This window comes from Taudactylus pleione, unplaced genomic scaffold (assembly GCF_031769625.1).
Source record: "Taudactylus pleione unplaced genomic scaffold, aTauple2 ptg000381l, whole genome shotgun sequence".
NCBI classification, from domain to species: Eukaryota; Metazoa; Chordata; class Amphibia; order Anura; family Myobatrachidae; genus Taudactylus; species Taudactylus pleione.
The window spans coordinates 431,715-453,089 of NW_028284782.1; the positions used below are offsets into that span (position 1 = coordinate 431,715).

General features: G+C 40.4%; 1 protein-coding gene across 2 annotated transcripts in view; it reads left to right on the forward strand.

Moving 5' to 3' along the window:
- Positions 1-21,375, forward strand: part of IL2RG (interleukin 2 receptor subunit gamma) — a 97,989-nt gene that overhangs the window by 61,581 nt on the left and 15,033 nt on the right. For both annotated transcript variants that reach the window (XM_088445469.1, XM_088445470.1), the window contains 4 exons: positions 153-243; positions 11,221-11,396; positions 14,602-14,750; positions 15,238-15,400. In XM_088445469.1, the coding sequence (XP_088301595.1) occupies positions 153-243; positions 11,221-11,396; positions 14,602-14,750; positions 15,238-15,400 (579 nt within the window). The remainder of the gene's footprint in view (positions 1-152; positions 244-11,220; positions 11,397-14,601; positions 14,751-15,237; positions 15,401-21,375) is intronic.

Here is a 21,375-nt window from a genome sequence, read left to right on the forward strand (position 1 = left end):
TATATTATCAATAATATAACAATTACCATTTTCAAATTTAAAACAAATCTGTTGTTCAGTATGTAATAATGTTTAAAGTTTTTAGCCCTGTTTGAATATGTTGATGTTATTTTGTGACCTAAACCTCATACTATGCTCATTGTCTGATGCAGAGGTGGACTGTACGATGAATAAGTACAAAAACGTGATGTGCCTTTGGAATCAGCAGGGACATCTGTATGACAACTACACATTATATTACTGGTGAGTGAAAACACAGACTCATACTCACAGACTATATACTGTATTCCCTATATAAATGAGTTGGTGCAAAGCAAAAAAAGAAACAACTACATTTGCACCATATTATGTTGCAAGAAGGGGGATTTAAAATGTGCAGCATGGGAGGGGTGTGTCCAAACTCAAATATAAATTGCTGTGTAAGAATAAAGCTGTCCCCATTTGTTGGCTACATGCAAATGCAGCCAGTAATTACCTTGCATGCAAAAAAAAAATATTTGCACCCCTTGCATTGCAGCATGGCTTGTTCCAGGGGCAAATTTACTTACCTTATTTGCTTTGCTACCAACTCAGAATCAGCCCCACTTAGATCTAATTATGCACCTGATTTGGAAAGGATCACTATTGCAATAGCGATAACGCACGCAGTCTCACTGCGAAGATATGCTAATGATTGCAATTGCAATGTCATACGCAGCCTAAGATAAGGATGCCCCCTTTAGCTTACACACATCCGTAACAGTTAGCAAGACTGCAAAACCATAGGTAACATCAAGTACAATCTCAGCCTCACGCACACTTGCTCAAGGTCTGACCTTACTCAGGATTGCTAACCTCATCGCACGCAGTGAAAGCCCAAGCTACATGTGGCATCGCACTGGCAAATTTATGCACGCTCCTTTTACGTCATTCAAAAGCACTGGCACGCCGGAATTTTGCAGGCCACCCCCCCCTCCTGTCAATCACTCTGTGATGGGTCTGCGTAGTCACTCTGATCGCAGTGTAGTGTTTGTGCATGCGCACTGCGATTAACATGCATACGCAAAAAGCAACAATTGGCTGATTTAGTGCGTAATCGGAGTTGCGATTGGTAGTGAATCAGGCCTCCAATACATAAGTGTGTTTTGTCCCATACACTCAGTAGTTGCTGAAAAGTAACACAAATTAATTAATAGATTATACTGTAAAGGAGAGCAGGTGGATGAGAAGGTTCAAAACTGAAGTCATCCCATTAAGGCATTGGTTAAAATGCGATTTATTAAAGGAGACATTTGGGTATATTTACTAAAGTGCAGGGTTTTAGAAGTTTAGAAGTAGCAACCAATCCGATTCTAGCTATTATCTTCTAGAAGGTTCTCGATTAATGTTAAGTAGAATCTGATTGGTTGCTATGAGCAACATCTCCACCTCTAAAAACCTGCATTTTAGTAAATAATACCCCCTTGTTTTTTGTCAAGGTGAAAAAACAAACCTAACAATAGATTTATTACAACAAATTAGTACATATTTAAAATCCAAAAATAGAACTGACAGGAGCCTGGTGCTGCACTGTAGCATTAACTTTAGCACTAAGCTCCTGTCACTGAGGGAGCCGACCAGCACTGCAAACAGGGACCTTCTTCACCCCCCTTCCCCCCAAGTAATAGACACGGCCGGGTTTGGGCCGCGTGGCCACACCCTCCTCTTGCATGGTCATGCCCCCATATTGCATGGCCACACCCCATTTTCGGCCCCACCCCACATCGGGTGACACCATGCGGAGGGACGCCACTGCCCTATCTGTCCCTCCTGGAGGCTAACCCTAACCATCAGAGTAGGTGCCTGGTCCTAACCATCCATTCTAGTGCCTAACCGTCCCTCTTGGTGCTTAACCTTAACCATTGGAGTAGGTGCCTAACCCTGACCATCCCTTCTAGTGCCTAACTAACCCTCCGGTTAGTGCCTAACCCTAACCATCGGGGTAAGTGCCTAACCCTAACCATCTGAGTAGGTGCCTAACCCTAACCCTCCGGTAAGTGTCTAACCCTAACAAAAAAAAAACACGTGTCGACCATTTGTGGGTTGATCATTTGTGTGTCGACCTAATGACCCTGTCGACCTTCTGTACCTGTCCACCTTCTTACTATTCGACGTTTAATGTGTCAACCTTCAGACCATGTCGATCTAATGACCCTGTCAACCTATTGCCTGTCTAAATTCCATTGTCTACCCAAACATTGTCTACCTTTTTATTGTATACCTAATGACTGGATACCTCATCAAACACAGATATGATGCATTTACTGAGTGTATAGTCTCTGTGGGGCATCTGTTGGTAGGATTGGTAAATTTTACTTCCTTCTCAGCTTCTCAAGTTGTGTACTCTCTGCAGGGCTGTAGATCTTTCATAGTCCCCAAGGGGTTTGACTTGGGAAACACTCTCCTGACTACAAAAAAAAACAGACGGCATGCATTTGTTGAGCGAAGTGGATGGGTGGGATTGTGAAGGGAGATGAGGTCATAGATGTAAATGGGAGAGGATTGGGTGAGGGCTTTGTAGGTGAGTGTAAGAACCTTGAATTGGGTTCTGAGGGGGAAGGGAAGTCAATGTAGGGCTTGAAGGAGAGGAGAGGCACATGTAGAATGTTTGAAAGGAAGATGAGCCAAGCAGCAGCACTGAGGACAGATTGGAGTGGAGAGAAGTGGGAGTCTGGGAGGCCAGATAGGAGGTTACAGTAGTCCAATCTGGATATGACCAGTGAGTTGATGATTGTTTTAATAACATACAAGGTGTGAAAGGGTCTAATCCTAGAAATATTTTTGAGATGGAAATGGCTGGACTGCGAGAGGTGCTGAATATGTGGTTTAAAGGAGAGGGAGGAGTCCAGGATAACTACAAGATAGCGCACTTTGGGGTTAGAGGAGATAGCTGTGCCATCAATTGATAATGAAATTGGGGGAAGTGAAGTTATACAGGAGGGTGGGAAGATGATCAGCTCAGTCTTAGACATTTTAAGTTTAAGAAAGCGCTGGGTCATCCAGGAAGAGATAGCAGAGAGAGAGAGCATTGGAGATGCAGGTGAGGAGACAGGGGGAGAGGTCAGGGGAGGAAAGGTAGATCTAAATATCATCAGCATAGAGATGATATTAGTGGTCAAAAGAGTTGATGAGTTCACCTAAAGCGGACGTTTATAGGGAGAATAGGAGTGGTCCAAGAACAGAACCTTGGGGATTGCTTACTGTTAGTGGAAGTGGGGGAGGGGAGGAGCCATGAGAGAAGACAGAGAAGGAACGGTCAGATAGGTAGGACTGCCAGGAGAGGGCAATATCACGTAGACCAAGGGAGTGAAGGATTTGCAGGAGAAGAGGATGGTCCATAGTGTCAAAAGCAGCAGAGAAGTCAAGGAGAATGAGCAGAGATTAGTGGCCCTTGGATTTGGCAGTGAGGAGGTCATTGCTGACTTTCATGAGGGTAGTTTCAGTGGAGTGGAGAGAATGGAAGCCAGATTGAAATTAGTCAAAGAAGGAGTGGCAGGAAAGAGAGATGGTGAGATGGTAAGGAGAGAGATGGGTTGATAGTTGGAGAGTGTGTTAGGATCAAGGGTAAGTTTTTTTAAGAATGGGGGAGACAAGTACATGTAGAAGAACCAGATGAGAGGGAGAGATTGAGGAGGTGGGCAAGTTGGGAACAGGCAGAAGGAAAGATGGTAGCAGAGGAGGAAGAAAGGGATAGGGTCAAGGGGTAGCTGGAAGGGGGGAGGACTGGATGAGGGCCATGACTTCCTCTTCAGATACAGGGAAGAAGGATGTCAGAGTTGGTAAGATGGGTGGGGAGGGTTGGTCTGGGAAAGGAGAAGGTGGCGTGCTGAGGGTCTGGTAGGATATGATGTCCTGATGTATGGAGTCAATTTTAGATGTAAAGTAGTTTGCAAAGTCAAGGGCAGAGAGTGAGGAGGGGAGGCGAGTAGTGGAAGGGCAGAGGAGGGATTTGAAAGTGGCAAAGAGACACCGGGGTTTGATGACAAGGAGGAGATGAGGTTCTTGAAATATGATTGTTTGGAGAGGGACAGGGCAGCACTGTAGGATGAGAGCATGAATATGAAATGAAGGAAGTCTGCCTTATAAGTGTGATTTCCTCAACTGTCGCTCAGTGATTCGTGAACACTTTTGCAGGTATCTGGTGTATTTGGAATGCCAGGGATGAGGTGTGGATCTGCGAGGGTGAGTAGTGATTGCTGAAGCAACAGAGTCAAGAGCAAAAGTAAGGGAGGCATTGTACAGGGAAGTGGCTTGTTCAGGGCAGGAGAGAGAAAGGATAGGGGAAAGAAGCGAGTCCAGCAGGGAGAAAAAAGAAACCATGTCGATAGTTTGAATGTCATGTTTAGTAATGGTATCCTTAGGAGGTAGAGGAGGTGAAGGAGAGAGGGATAAGTTAAAAGAGAGAATGTGATAGTCAGAGAGGGGGAATGGGGAATTAGAGTAATCAGAAATATCACAACGGTGAGTGAAGACCAGATCAACTGAGTGACCACTCACATGGGAGGGTGAAGAGGTCCATTGGAAGAGACCAAATGAAGATGTGAGGATAAGGAGTTTGTAGGCAGAGGGGATATCAATTGGAATATATTAAAGTCACCTAAGATAATGGAGGGAAGATCTGAGGAGAGAAAGTGAGGGAGACAGGAAGCAAAGTAGTCAAGGAATTTGGAGGGAGGGCTAGGGGGACGGTAAATGACAGCTACTTGAAGGTGTACAGGTTGGAGGAGGAGTATATTGTGAACCTCAAATGTGGAAAATGTAAGGGATGGTTCAGAGAGTATTAGCTGGTAGGGGTAACTGGGGTATAGAAGGACCCCAACACCACCACCATGATGACCCCTGGGCCGAGAGGTGTGAAAGAAGTTGAGGCCCCCAGAGGAGAGAGCAGCAGGGGAAGTGGTGTCAGAGGGTGAAATCCAGGTTTCCTTAATGACAAGGAGATGTAAGGAGTTGGAGATGAAAAGGTAATGGGTGGAGACCAGTTTATTACAGACTGATCTGGGATTCCAGAGGGCACAGAATAGAGGGACAGCATTTGTAGCAGAGATGTGAATGATATCAGGGTTGCTGTAGCGTGGAGGTAAGATTAATTTGGGGGACCGATATGAATAGAGTGTGATGATGGTGCGGGCACCTGAGCTAGGGATGGAACCTGTAGGAGATGGGCAGGGAGGGGGTTTAATAAGATGTGGATGGTGGTGGGGTGAAGTGACAGGGAGAGGACCTTAAGAGGAGGGATTAGCGGTGGGGTAGAACAGGATGAAATTGGAGTAATGGGAGAGGAGGGGAAGAAAGACAGACAGAGGAGGGGGGAGCAGGGGAGGAGGAGGAGACAAGGGGGAAAGGATAAAGGTGGAAGCAGGGGGCAGAACAGAGGATTTGGTTGTGTGAAGGGGAAGTTGAAGAAAGCATTGTTATGGTGTAAATTAGGTAACTGAGGGGAAGAAAACTGGAAGATATAGATAATGATGTAGGTGGCAGTCTCAGAATCTTTTAATACTTTATGTAATACAGTAACTAGAGATGTGCAGGCTCAGTTCGGATTTTCCTACCAAATTCGGATCTTTCCCACCAAATTTCAGTCTCAGAAAGAGACTTTTGTCCATGAAAAATTATGTTTGTCCATGAAATATGATGTTTTCCCTCTTTTTGAAATATGAAATGTGGTGGAAAATTTGGAAGGAAAATCCAAACTGAGCCAAGCCTGCACATAGTAATAACACCAAAGATACAATCCTTTGAATATAATAAAGCATAGATACAGTACATGCAATATATGAGGAAGTAACCCCTTGGACTATAAACACAGATTAATGCAAAGGTTAGGTAGTCCCAGCAGTAAAAGGCAGTTGAAGGAAAAGCACCAAGTCAATTGGCTACAGTACTGTAACTAATTTACAGAGTTGACAAAGTAACTCTTTCCAGGCACTTTTCAATAATACTTTAGATACCTTAGATCAAGCCTTCTTATACCACAAACTCATAAATGCAGCTCCCCAGTAAGTAACTGTGAATGTACTACAATACACAAAACTAACTAGAAGTAGGTAGAGTGTTAATCCACCATTTGGGTGTGCATTATTCAGTATAATTCAACACAGATACATAATTAATAATACTAAAAATATGTATTTTAATAATACACAAAGACAACTCTAAAAAATGCATACATAAAAACAATACAAAATAATTATTACAATTTGTCTCAGAATATAATTGACACCATACATATCCCCCAACAAACAGTTATATTAATTCAGCACCTCTATCCATCGGTGCAGATGTAGTTATATGAATAAAACAATCAGGTGTTGTTCCTTGTGGATAAGGAAAATTGCTCTTGTGTCCAGGTACAGATTCAGGATTGTTGTCCCTATAAAACACCCTATTATAGGGAAGTTATTATGTTCATCCAACTTGTCCATCTGAAACGCAAAGTTTGTGAAAATGCAGTGAATTCAATCAATCAGGTCGGGAGCGACTTAATACATAGGGTAAATAGGTCCTTTATTATCTCCGGATAGAGCAGGTCCCCAAAACAGCCCTGATGTACAGAAAGGGGAAACTTAACAAGCAATCATACATGTGCAGCCAGCCAAACTGCTCACAACTCACAGATCTCACTCGGCTGGATGTGGCATTCAGGACAGCTCCTAGTGTTTCCGGCTCATGTTGCCACTGCTGCATCTCTGTAGTGGATAAAGTGATCCCAGTCTCAGGACATAGATATCAATTATCAAGAGTACATAGCGACACACTGGCGTTATTTTGTGGGAGTCAAGGTGAAGCCAAATAGTCCCAATATAGCAACCTTGATGCGTTTCTCTCTCTTGTTAGCGTGACGGTTTCTTCAGAAGGTAGTTAGCTAATGGAACGCTGGTTGTCTCTTTTAAATCCATCATAACCAATAAGAAAGCCTAGCAATTATCTGATTAGGTTAACCTTATTTAGGTCATCTATGTCAACCACATTAGGGGTGGTAGTATTTCCCAATAACTTTTAAAAAGGGAAAGTTATTGGACCATTTTGGGAGGCTTACAATTGCAAGGACTTACTGAGCACATACATAATAATGTATTTTTGAATTAATATAGCAATGAATTAGAACAATTAAAGGGACTATTAACAACATTTTATGAATTAATTCATTATGTTGTATTCAATAAAATTCTTTAATATTTTCTATTATATATTTTCTTTATGTTTTAATGAACAAAACATCATTATAAATATTAATATGATGTATTATGTTCTATTTTTTATTTCAGAAATTGTTTCTTATAATTAAATAATATTTCATTTAGAATGCATACTGTTAACATTTGGTACCAATTTTTAATATATATATTGCCTTTTAGATTTATTTCACCAATTGGATGGATCTAGTTAATGGTATTATATACTACACTAGTATCACTAGATTATTTTTATATTATTTCATTAATTGGACATGATAGGATCAATTTCAAATAATCAAGTTTGGGATGGTAGTCACTTAGTTGTCACTTTACAATTTTTATACAGTATTTTCATTCATTCATTACCAATAATTTGGTGCCCAGGACACATTATTATTTTATTCACTTCTTACACTCTTATGATCACTATTTATTTTGCAATTTATACGTTATACTATATATTTATTATTCACTAACTGATATACATAATTTGATTATCTCTATGCACTTGATACACTTATATGATCATTTTTTTATTATTCCTATAATATGTCACATCACTGTTTTCTTTGATTTTAAAACTTTCACTCATTATTAATTTTTTCCTGCAGTACAGTGACTATTCTAAATTATTATATATATAATTATTTGGATATATTAGTTTTCATTGATTAATTTTATTATACATATATTATTTTGTGATATTTACAATTTTATTTATTCAATCAATTCACTATATTCATATTTTGATATTAGTCCCCTATTCCATGTAAGCAGTGTTAACATATATATAAAGCTTGTCAATCTGAGTCCTTTATTTAATTAAACCCCCTATCTCTATCTCCAGTCCATTTCTGATAGACAGAGTATGTGGTAGATGACTAAATAATCTCATTGGCTGTGAATGCTGTCAATCATCGAGTCCACCGCTGATTGGACACTTACCATGATATATGCATCGTCAACTTGGAACTCGGGTTTGCCCTTGATGAAGCTATGAGCAAAATGTGCATAATCTATTAGCAGCATCCGGGACTCAGGGTGCTGTTTGGTTTTAACAAACACTATTGTTTGTTTGTGTACCTTCTAAACTGTGATATCCTACAGTGTGAACATCATGCTGACTGAATAGTACCTCTGTGGGAACACTGGCATTGCCGATTATGCTATTAGGCTACCAGTAGAGTCCGTGACCCAGGACACTACATGTTTCTAAAATTTACTATATCCTGCACATGTATTATACTTATAAGAAAAACTGATAAAAAGCGCTCCCCTAAAGAGTTGATGCCAAGGAGAAGCTGCTGCCAAAAATGAAGGATGTGCAAATACTTCAACAAATGTGTATAAAAGAGAATGATTGGCTGTGCTTCTTGATGACAACAATTAGAAAATTGCTGCTCCTGACGAAGGTGTCTAATGACACAGAAACGCGTTGAGCATTTACCATTACGGCAGAGACAGTCCACATACAGCACAAGGAGATTGTTTAGACCCTACAGCCAGCATACCCATTGGAGCGGTCCCCGCAATCTCCAGCCAGCGCCGCATTCACCTTACTAGTAGACAATAGGTTAATATTGAGATAATTAATGTGAATTAGAATTTCTGCCCTTTGAAATTAACGGCAGTAACAGAGACTATTTTATGCTGCTGACTACATTATCAATTGCTGGAGACTTTCTAATTAAAAACAACCAATTTCTGGGATTGACTGTGTTATATATATCTCCCCACTAAATAGATGACACACTTTGTTTCCAAGTCCACCAAACAATAATAGTGTATTAAGTGAAATATATGTATTTAGCTTTATGTGTCTGCCCTTATTTACAGGCAAACCGTAGCATTGGCTACTGCTACATGTATCTAATGAGTGATTGTTATGAAATACGTGCAATACTAGCAACATTTTGATACATGAAAGGAAGAGATTTGAGTGTCAGTTAATTTGTAATATTATAAACGACCTGTTATGGTGCCACAGTGATACATAATACACACTGTTACAAGATACTCAAGACTACATGAATGGTCCTGGAATAAAATAAATAAGATAATTTTATTTCTTACACAGCAACATTTCCAGAACTCCCTGAACAATTGAAGGGTTTCATTAGCACATAGATGTGTGCAATAAATTTAATCAAGACCTTAAGAGCCAACATCTAACTGGCAGATTTTGAGTGGAACGATCATCTGGTGGATATACCAATTTCAGATAAGCTCTACAGAGTAAAATAAATTAACATATGACACTTACGGGACAATCCACTATTACAGATATCATGTTTTTGAGTGGATGTGACAATTTTGAGTTAAACAGGACCATACTGACTTAACTATTGAGATATTTTACCACATAATACGGAGCCATCATAAATTGGCCAATTTGGATAAGCTCCTTATTATAATTATGAATGGTTACTATTTAGTCAAGCAGTGTTGTTAATAGTGTTTTTTAATTACTTTTTTTAATCACTTTATTTCACAATATGACATAATAAATTCACTTATCACAATACTTTGCTGGCTTTGGAAATAATAAAAGTAATAAAACAATAAAAATACAAAAAATACAACAGTATTTTTATAGATACTAATAAAAGTTATGTTTTAGTTTTATCTTGTCTTTCTGGACCCTTATATTTATAGGTAAAACTCAGTTATTGATAACACATTTATCCAGTGAGTGCCCCTTATGGGAATACTTTTTTCTTCTTTGTCTATGTATCTCAACAGAAGCTAAATACCACACATTAATGCAGTGACGGATCTAGACACTACTTTTAGGGGGCTGGTTTAAGAATGAATACTGACTCCTCCCCTCTATTCATTAATCCTCCCACTTACAGTTCTGCCCCTCCCATTTTCAGCAAATATAATAATATGCTCCCCTCAGCCCTACATGTGCATCTGCCCACCCTTTAATAATAATATGCTCCGCAGAGCAGGCCCTCCCAGCCCTGCATGTACACCAGACCTCCCCGTCCTTCCCCTTCAATAATAATATGCTCCACAGAGCAGGCTCCCAAGGACCTCCCCCAATAATATGCTCCACAAAGCAGGCGTTCCCCAGCATCACATGTGTACCAGACCCCTTCCCCCCTGACCCTTAATGATATGCACCACACTGACTCACAGCAAAAAAAGGAACAGGCAGGAGGAAACGAGTCTACTTTTATCAGACCACTTAAACACAGCCAGCCCACACAGCCCAGTCTGCTCCGCTGCTCAAGATTGCGCCCACCCTGACGGATTCTCAACATCTTCACTGTCTAAACTGTGCATGGCAGAAATCTCTGACCTTGCGCATGCGTAAAACAGGAGAAGAGGGGGCCAGCCACGTAAGATACTACTAACTCAGCCAGCCAAGCCAGCCCAGCCAGCCCAGACTGTCACATTGATGGTGCTGCGCCGCGGGCCTGCACTGCTGACAAGCAGCAGCACCAGCCAGCTTACTCACAGTTTCAATAAGTGGGCAGGGCTTTTGGGGATGTATGTATGGGGGGTAATCGCCCTTATCGCCCCCCTGGATCTGCCACTGCATCCATGCGGTACTGAGACGTGTAAAAGCATACTCAGCGACCATCTCGATAAAGGGTGTTTAACACAAGTAAGGCTTACTTGAAGGAGTTAATCTCCCTTTACCAAGATGACTGCCAAATAATGGAGATACCACAGGAATGCACTCCTTTCCTAACAGGATGGGCCTCCCCCAGACAGTGGCCCCTACTTCCATGTAATTCATCCTTCGGGACCCAGTCACCCACTACAGGTGAGTACTAGGTCCGAGGTCTACAATATACAAATATGTTTTCATATAACTTTTAAGATTTTTTTTATTTGATGAGTGGTTAGAACCTGTTAAATGAACAGAGAAGAAATCAAGGAAGAGTAATAAAACATACTATAAGACATAAGACATGCACACAAATAGACTGGTGTTTCTCAATAATGGAAAGTTTATCAGATGAAGCAGGCATATATGAGAACAGTTTCTAAAATTGGTGTATATTTTTAGGTACAGCACGCAGGAATCCCTAGCAGCTCCTTGTCCTCAATACCTGGTTGCCAATCATATAATTATCGGCTGCTTTTTCACTGAAGGCAAAACTTTCATAACATTCAATGTTAAGCTGAACAGCAGTATCCAGGGACCTTCAATCCGGAAAACATTTAAAAACTTGCAAGACCTTGGTAACAAAAATATATATATATTTGAAATGTGTGCGATATCTATCTATCTATCTATCTATCTATCTATCTATCTATCTATCTATCTATCTATCTATCTATCTATCTATCTATCTATCTATCTCTATAATAAAGTTGTAATGGTTGTGTCTGTACAGAGAATCTTTTCTGGAGAAATGTACTCCTTGGGACTGTGGGTCTGATTCAGACCCGTGCGCAAGCGCATAGTGCTCGCAAGCGGGTCGATGGCCGGGCAGTGCGCATGCACGGCGTGCGCACTGCGTGTGCCCAACACCGCAGCGAGCAAGAAATCACTCGCTCCGGAGCTCGCAACAAAAGGAACGCCTGCCGTTTGTGGGCGGCCCTACTGACATCACCAGTGATGTCAGTAGTGAACTTCCTACTCTATTAGAGCAGGAAGTTCACTGGGGCTTGTGGTGGATGAGACCCTACCACAAGGGTCTCGTCGCAAGCCTGATGGTCGCGATAATCGTGACCATCGCCAGGCTGCTCGCACAAGCTGTGGGTGGTCGCCCACAGCTATGCGAGCGGCCTGGAGGCCGAACCCCCCCCCAAAAAAAACGCCCATCAGACCTGCGAGCGGGTCTGAATCAGGGCTCGTATATGAACTATGGAGACAAAAAGAAAAATTCAGAATTTTTGTTTGTCTGTCCGTTTGTTCTGACATCATCCATAAACTATGGGATGAATTTGGATTGCGTTTTCAATATTGTATAGCTTAGTCACCTAGAAAGAAACTGATTTATGTATTATCTTAATGTGACATCAGAGAGAGGAGCAATAAAGAAAAAAACAGACGCTTGACACTCCTCAAGCCAAATATGACTAAATGTATATAAATATAATTGTTTTGGGACAAATATACTTTTAGGGACTGTTTATGATCTATGAAGGCAAAAACAAAATATCAGATTTTACACAGGTTCCTCAAGTACAAAATACACTATGTAGACAAAAGTGATTGGACACCCGTGCGCAAGCAAATTGCATACCAATGCACACAAGTTCCAAATGGCTACTAATGTTGCAGTTTTGACAAAAACATTTCACAGGGAGACCCGTGCACTTGCGGTTATAAGGAAACAATGAATGTTTTTATCAGGACAACAATGCAACCTGTCATGTTTCCAGGGTGACGCTGGACAGGTATACAGAAAATTCAGTAACCCGGATGGACTGGCCAGCTCAGAGTCCAGATCTTAACCCCACTGATTACCTCGGGGACGAATTAGAGCAACAGGGGCATTCTAGGCCGACTCGACCTTCTTAAGTGTCACAGTTGGTCACTGTACTTAAGGCGGAATGGCAAAACATACCACCTGCTGTGGTCCAGGAACTTGTGGAAAGTTTGACAAGAAGGGTGTCTGCTGTAATTACTGTGCGTGGTGGACCTACAAAGTATGGATGTCAATAAAATCTCATTGCTGCCAGTGTCCAATCACTTTTGTCTATATATTGTATATATATATATATATATATATATATATACATACATATATTGCACACCCTGAATGCAAACAGTTATATATGTATGCATATATAAATACATATATCTATTTATCTCAAGATCTATTGCACAGGAAAATCCAAATATATATTAATCACTAATTAGGCATCTTATCTTAACTCATAAAGTTGCAGTATAGATCTCAATCCAATAGATGGCGCACCAAGACAAATACTTCATATCATAGAGTCGTTGTTCATGTTACTTGCATCCTTTTTAGTGTTACTGCAGGTTACATAGTAACGGATTTGGGATCTACAATATAAGATTTGTTTGAGTAAGTGAACTTAAGCTGGCCACACACTAGACCAACTTACATCCAACCAGCCAACTTGTTGATTAGTTGGAATGAAAATCTGGTAACGTATGGGAGTAAATGATGATCAGCAATTTGCTCCTAAATGCCAGAAAACAGATGTAAAAGTCAAACCTGTGATAATGAAGTCAAAAGTGCGATATTAACGCAAAAACTATGTTTTCGCTCCCATATTGAATACCCCTATAATAGGACTTATAATAGGACCCCTATAATAACACTTTTGACGTCATTATCGCAGGTGTGACTTTTACACCGTATTCAATTTCAAAGACTTATCGCAGGTTCGAAAAGTCTTTGATAAAAAACGGGGATAACTTTTAACCATTGAATAGGTGTCGAAAAAAAGTGCAGAATTGGGGTTTAGGGGTGCAGGCTTAAAAAAAATAGCCTGCACCCCTGGGAATGACATTTAAAAAAGAACTGTGACAAAAAAAAGTTTAAAAAAAAAATAGGGACACCCCAAAAAATGAATTTAAAAATTGGGGTGATAAAAAAAAAATGGGAAAAAATTGTTTAAAAATAGGGAAATAGGTTCAGGGCTATTCTGCAAGTATGCGGCAGGTGTTTTCTAGAATAGATTTATAGCGGCAGGTGCACAATTGCAGAATTTTTAAAAACTTACTTTAGGGACTTAAACATATGCTAGTACCCATTTTCATGTACCCGAAATTTGATGGGACCACTTAAAAAAATGAAAAAAATAACCTAAGTGCTCTTCTGCATCACTTCTTCAATGTCGGAAAAAAACACCTGCTGCGGCTATTTAAATTCCCGACTTTCATTTAAAGGCTAAAACGGGGGTACCCATAGTGATCCCCCATGTTTTTACAACTTTAGGGGGGTCCTACAATTTTTTAAAGGAAAAATTCGTAACTTTACGCAAATCCAACTTCGCAGACTCCCGTTTTCCTTAATTTCATATTGAATACGGGGATAAGCGGGCGCTTGCCCGATACTTTAACGCAGGTAAAAACTTCGATATGAAACGTAAACTTCGACAGCGAAGTTTTCGTTTCATATTGAATATCCCTCCTAGTGTAACATTTTGCCTGTGAAACTGCCGTATCCTGTATACCTGCCTATGTTGAGAAATAAAGATGCTGAAGGATTTTACCCAGTCTATGTGATTCTTGTCACTATATATATGTGTGTTTATATAATTATATATATATATATATATATGTATACACACACACATGTATAGTTATACATATAATGACTATATGCCTTTTTTGTTTTGTTGCTAATTCTATAATATTGTATTTGTTGATCATACATCTGTTACAAAAGTATATGTTATATAATAGACTATACACTTTCAGTTAAATATGCAAACTACTTCCTTATGTTACATTTTGCAGTGAAGATGGATCCTCCAACAAACCTTAGTGTTATGAATACTAGTGACCTGGAGCTACTTCTTACATGGGAACAATCCTATGGCTCTTTCCCTGAGCACTGTACCTCTTATCAAGTGCGGCATCGGAATATGGCCAGTGACAAGTGGACGGTAATATTAGCTCAAGTGTGCACAAATCATATATTAGATTCTAGTCACCTGTCATTCCATATTATATATAATATTTTTTTTATATATATATATATAATAATTATTAAATATATATAGTATATCCATATTATAATTGTGTAAGGTCTGTCCCGTCTCTGACATGCATGCGCAGTGGGAGCCAGATTGCACGCCGCCCCTCCACTGCTAGGGAGACGGTACAGACCTAGAATGGGGTAAGTATGGGAGTAGGGGGTGGGTGGTGGTTTGGAGTGGGGGGGAGGTATGGAGTGAGGGTGGGTGGGGCAGAAGAGCGGAGAGGCGACCTGAAAGGCATAGGCAAGTATGAAAAATACATGCATTCATGCATGAACAGTTGTGCTACGTCTCTGTAATATTCTTTAGTTCTTAAGCAACGTCCATGAACTTTCCTACATGTGTAATGTTCTTAGTTCTCTCCATAAAAGTACTTCTACCTTTCTTGCCTTAGGAAAAGAATATCTCTTTCAGGAAGTTTTCCTTGCCTAGTTTTGACCCTCAGGAAACTTATACCTTCCATGTGAGGAGCCAGTTAGACACACAGTGTAGCAGTTCTAAAATGTGGAGTGAATGGAGTGAAGGAGTCACCTGGGGAAGGAATGGCACCGTGACTGGTAGGTTACAGAATTGGTATTGCCGGCCTAGACACTTTCTTTCTGCATTTGTCATATTGTACAGACAATTTTACACCTATTGTTGTTATTAAAATGTTAAGGGGAGAATGGGCCTGAAATGGGCCTGTTACTTGTAATCTTCCTTCTTTTACATTTAAACAAATATATAGAACATCAATAGAAAAGAGGCATTATTTAATCTTCCCCAAATTAGAGTACATTCACAGTTTTACTTACCTGCAGAGAAGCATTTCCCCTATCTAGTGGACCTGGCACCCCTCTGCCTGACTCTGTCCTTGTTCCTCTGAAATTGTCATTGGTATTTGTGAATTAGGCAGTTGGTTATAACTTATGGCAGAGCAACTCCATACTTGTGTAGGCATCAGGTGGTTATGAAAGAACTGCACAAACCACAGAAATAATTTTGGTATTATATATTAAAATAGTGACCTCGTCCCGAAAGTACATTTTAAGTTTTGGAAAGAGTTCATCTTAAATGGACTGCTTCCTCATGAATGTTACTTCAGTCTGCAATATGGCTGCCTCTGCTGTATGTATTAGGGGTGTGTTTTCGTGTTTTATGTTTTGGTTTTGGATCTGGATCTTTCTTCATGCTTTGGATCTGGATTGGTTTTGACAAAACCACCCTTCCGGGTTCTGGGTTTTGTGTTTTGGATCTGTATTTTTTGTGAAAAAAGCATAAAAACAGCTAAAATCACAGAATTTGTTTTTTTTTGTTCCTACGCTATTATTAACCTCAATAACGTTAATTTCCACTCATTTCCAGTCTATTCTGAACACCTCACACCACACAATATTATTTTTAGGCCAAAAGGTTGCACCGAGGTAGCTGGATGACTATGCTAAGTATGAATACCTAATGTATACACCCTAAATGTCGTTATTTAGCGTTATAAGTCGCACAAGAAATAATTGCTTTGCAGACTTGGATTGTGGTTCCAAAGCACAAAAAGATATTATTCACCAAAAAGCAGATAGTTACACACTGTGATCTAAATAGAATTAGCACAAACAAATTATACAATCACAAGGTACAGTCGAATACATACGCATGCACTCTGAATCCAGATCCCGGCATCAACTATGAAGCCTTCGTCAACAGCAAAGAAAAATGACTAACTAACAGATCCAGGGTGCTTGCATATAAACCCTTGCAGAGATAGGCAATAGAATAGAACAAGTTGGCATAATCCCATTGGTTCTCCTTCCTGGTTCTTCTGTTACGATACAGTTCATAGGTCGTAAACAAAAAAGTAAATCCTGCACTCCTATGAACACCCTGCCTTGGTCTGAAGGCCCATTCTGGTAAGGAGGCATTTTTATGTGTGTTTTTTTATATATTTATTAATAAAGTATTGATGGTATTACACTATGGTATCTCCCTCTGTATAAATATTTTTGAGGTACAAGCAGCCAGGGAAGCACTGTTTATGCAGGAGAATCCACTGGGCTATATAAGAGGAAAGACGGACACCCTTTTCCTAGATGTAAGTAGGGATAAATGATTCCACTTGAAGTATTGGACATTTACTGAATGGTGTATCTTTTCTTCTCTTGGAGGAACATATCAAAAATAACTGGCCTCAAAGGGAAGACTCAGGATACATGTGGACTATTTGACAGCTGTTATTTTGTTTTATGGACACCTTTAGACTGATAAGAACCCCAAAAAGAATATTGCGCTTAGTGTATGTATTTTTCTTACAGTTCATAGGTCAGTTTGTATTGTTATAGTTCAGCCTCCAACAGTTCTTTGTGTCCGTTTTCCCACCGAAGAACAAGTCTAAACTGGCTACATTACAGAGTACATTTCAATGCCTAACTCTCTATGATCCATAATTTGCAGACGCATGTTGCGATTTCCTCGCCGATGGAACTGGAAATCTGCAAATAAACAGTGGTTCAGAATGGCACCAAACATGGTCTGCTTATCATGCACTAAACCTGAGATCTTAAATACAGTCGCTTTATTACATAATAAATAATGAATAAAACCTTGGATATTAACCTTAATGCTAGGGAACCTTCCTATGTAAGTGTGCAATGTGTAAGTGTAAGGATATTAAGAAAAGACGCTAGTTAGTGTTGTGCGTCTACGTGTTTGTGGAGTACACCGTGGTACATGTTTTGCAGGATTGTTCATATTATATGTTTTAGTAAATGTATGTATTTATATAATGATGACTTTTAACATTGTTCTATTGCGTGGGAATTGCACAACGCTAAATAATAACATCGCCGTATGTACTGATATTGTGTGAGATTCACTAAAATGGCGCTGGGTGGCCATTCGCAAAATGGCGTCTTGTTGCCATTCACAAAATGGCATCATGCAGATTTTAATTTGAACAGATTCTGTCTCAGCCAATTATCCGGCTTCAACAGTAGCGACACAATTGGGCGGCACAGGGCCCATCTAGGAGTGGCACTGCAGTGGCAGACAGGAAGGCAGTTTGCAAAACTAGGCTGCTGCTGCTGGGCACACAGGACGGGACTCAGGAGAGTAATGGGCACCACTGAAGCTGATAGACGCTGTTCATGGGGAACTTAGATCCCAGGGCCACCGAGGAGATCCTGTTCAAGCTGTTTCTGCAGGCTGGTCCTGCAGTTAACGTTAAAATTCCAAAGGACAAGGATGGAAAGTTGAAACAATTTGCTTTTGTCAATTTCAAACATGAGGAGTCTGTTCCCTATGGAATGAGTTTGTTAAATGGAATCAAACTGTTTGGGAGGCCGCTGTAAATTCAATTCAGATCAGGAAGCAGCCATGGCTCCGCAGAAGCAAATAGCGCAGCCTACTCACCACAAGGAAAGGGCGGTTTTACTGGAAACAGTCCATCAACACATGACCGCAGGCATGATGGCATGGGGAGTTCATGAAATACTCTGCACTTTCACCTCCTGTTCCAAACTATCAGAGATCTTAGTCCTCTCCAGACAATCTTCAAAGACAAGCAATGATGAATAACTTCTATAGGTCAGAAACCCCTCATGGAGCCAGTTACTCGCCATCACATTATCCGCCTCACCAAAGTCGGTACAGTCATGTATCCGATCATTCTCTCCCACACAAATATGATTCCTCTTCCAGCCACTGGTACAGTAGAAGCCATAGCTCTCATCCTTATCAAAAGGAGAGTTACCACAGTAGCAGAGATGCATACTACAGAGGAGGTCAGGAGGAGCACTATCATGGCACTGATGGCTTGAGTCCAAACCAGAGAAAAGAGCCTAGGTGGCATTCATCTCGCCACTAATCTGTCATGGTCACGTCTACTTTTTACTGGATCTCTGTTTGGCCAGAAGTCTCTCTTCTTTTACGGCTATGCAAAGAAAATCCTCTAAAGGACCAGAGAATAAAGCTGCAAAATATTATTCTAGTATTATGGGCAGATGATTATATTCTCACATTTATTTTTTTATGGCTCACATTGTGGGTATTTTTTTTAATTATTCAATGCAAGAAAATACTGTTTAATAGAAAACTTAATGTAAAGAGAAAAATATACCCTGTTTTAGAAGAACAGCATATGTCCTATTCTCCAGCAAATTACGAAAAGTTATATTAAATTAAATCAACAACTACATGCATTAAAGGCATGCTGTATGTGAGCTGAAAGGGCCTCACCAGTTCCTAGAGAATGGATGTGCTGAATGTAGGTTCCACCCACAAATTCACTACCTGTACTGCGTATAGGTATTTGATCCACCTTACTGCTTACACAATACAAGTGATCTAATTCAAATATCTGCCCAAATCACTACTCAAAGGAAAGCAGTCGGTGAAATGTTGACCTCAAAAATTATTTTTATGAGCGTACCCCTACAGCAGACAGGGCACCCCCTGTAAAAATTATTTGTAAAAGCTTACCCCTACAGCAAACAGGGCAGCCCCTGTAAAAATAATTTGTATGAGTGTACCCCTAAAGACTGTAAAGATGCTGATCATAGAAATTAAGGATACTGTGGAAGTGCAATAGGATGAGGGGGATATTTGTATAGCTGACTCCGGTGCTAATGAGGATGTTGATGATGAGGATGTTGTTTGTGTAAGTCAGGCACCAGTGGAAGCAGATCTTGCCCATCATAAGAAGAAGGCTAATGCCATGCCTGGGTATATGAACAAAAAATCCACCTATTATGTGTGGAATTATATTTAACCAAATCTTTACAAATATTGTCAAGCCATCTGTAGTGTTTGTAAAGCACAGTAAGTAAAAGTAGGGACATTAACCACCTAGGAACCTTCTCCATGTTGCATCATTTGCAGTACTTCCATGAAAAGTTTTTGGAAAAATCTGAAAATTATGCTAAAATGATGCAGCTATCTCCCTTCTCTAAGCTAGATCCAGGCACCTACACTGAATTCACCTTCATCATCAATCAATCTCATTAATGATCAGAAGTAGTCCTGCATCCAATTTGCCAGTTATGTGGACAAGCGGAACTGGGCAAACTGAAAATATTACATGGTTGTGACAGCCCACTGGGTGGGTGTATCATCTTCAGCAGCAGGAACAGCAGCAGCATCTAACACACAATGCCAGCTCATGTAGAAGCAGGCTACTCTCTGTATCACTTGCTTCACTAAAGCTGGGCACACAATAGGTCAACAGGTCGGCCATTTGCCCAAGCCGCCAACCTATCTGACGATTGGTAAGTGTATACACACTCACCAATTCGTTATGCCCAATGTGCCGGACTTGTATGCTCATATGGGTGGGCATTTAAGTCACCCACTCATTTGTCAATCACTGCCGGGTCCTACAGCATGTGTACCTGCGATTGGCGGGTCGCCCGTACACACCAGCAGATGACTGATAATATCTTTCAGATATATTGGCCATCTGCTGTGCTGCACAGTATTTCGGATATGTCTGTGAATAATGTTGTTCACAGACATATCCGCTGTACACACCTTGTGATGCACTATAGATATATTGCCCGTTCAAATGAATGGGCGATATATCTATCAGTGTGTATCCAGCTTAAGAGGCATACTGGTGTCAACCTTAGAAAAACTAAGGGATGTCACAGGAAAATGGCTTATCTAACTTGGACTCTCCTTAGGAATTGTCATTACTGATAATGCCACAACTATTGTGGGAGCATTACAGCTGGGTGAATTCGAACACATTCCAAGTTTTGCTCACACAATTAACTTTTTCAAAAAATTAGTGCAGGAGATGCTGTCTGTGGGCCAAAAAAATTCAGGACATTTTCAGCATTCAGCAGCTGCATGTAGAAGATTGTAGAAGATTGCAGCACCTGCAAGAACAGTTAAATTTTCCCTGCCACCAACTGAATCTGGAGGTAGTAACAAGGTGGAATTCCACCCATTATATGCTTCAGTGGATGGAGGAACAGAAAAAAGCCATCCAAACTTACACAAGCCATGACATAGGGAGTGGAGGTGGCATGTACCTTAGTCCAATGAAGTGGAGAACACTTTCTGTGTTGTGTAGGGTGCTGAAACCATTCAAAATAGTCACCCATGAAGAGAGTTCAGACTCTTCCAGCTTGAGTCAGGTGATTCCCCTAATTAAACATTTGGAAAAGCAGCTCAATAAACTGAAGAAGGAGATGAATTGAAGAGATTCCGCTAAGTATGTTGGACTTTATTTGCTTCATCAGGATCCAAGGGTTAGCAACAACTTGAAGTTGGATCACTACATTTTGTAAATCGTGCTTGATCCTAGGTTTAAAGCATATGTCTTTCTTTCCAACTGACTCCTGGCAAGCAAGTTGTCAGCTCAAGTAGCACATGACACAGCAACAGTTTCTCCGGCAACTGCTGCTGCCAGGAAAAAACTGTGCTTTTCCAAGAGACCTACTGGTGATGATCAGTCAGCACAACATTTTGACATCTGATCAGGTCTAAAAGAATTACCCAAAATTATTGACACCTCTATCGTAACTCTATCCATAAAAAGGTGGAGGATTATTTTAATGAC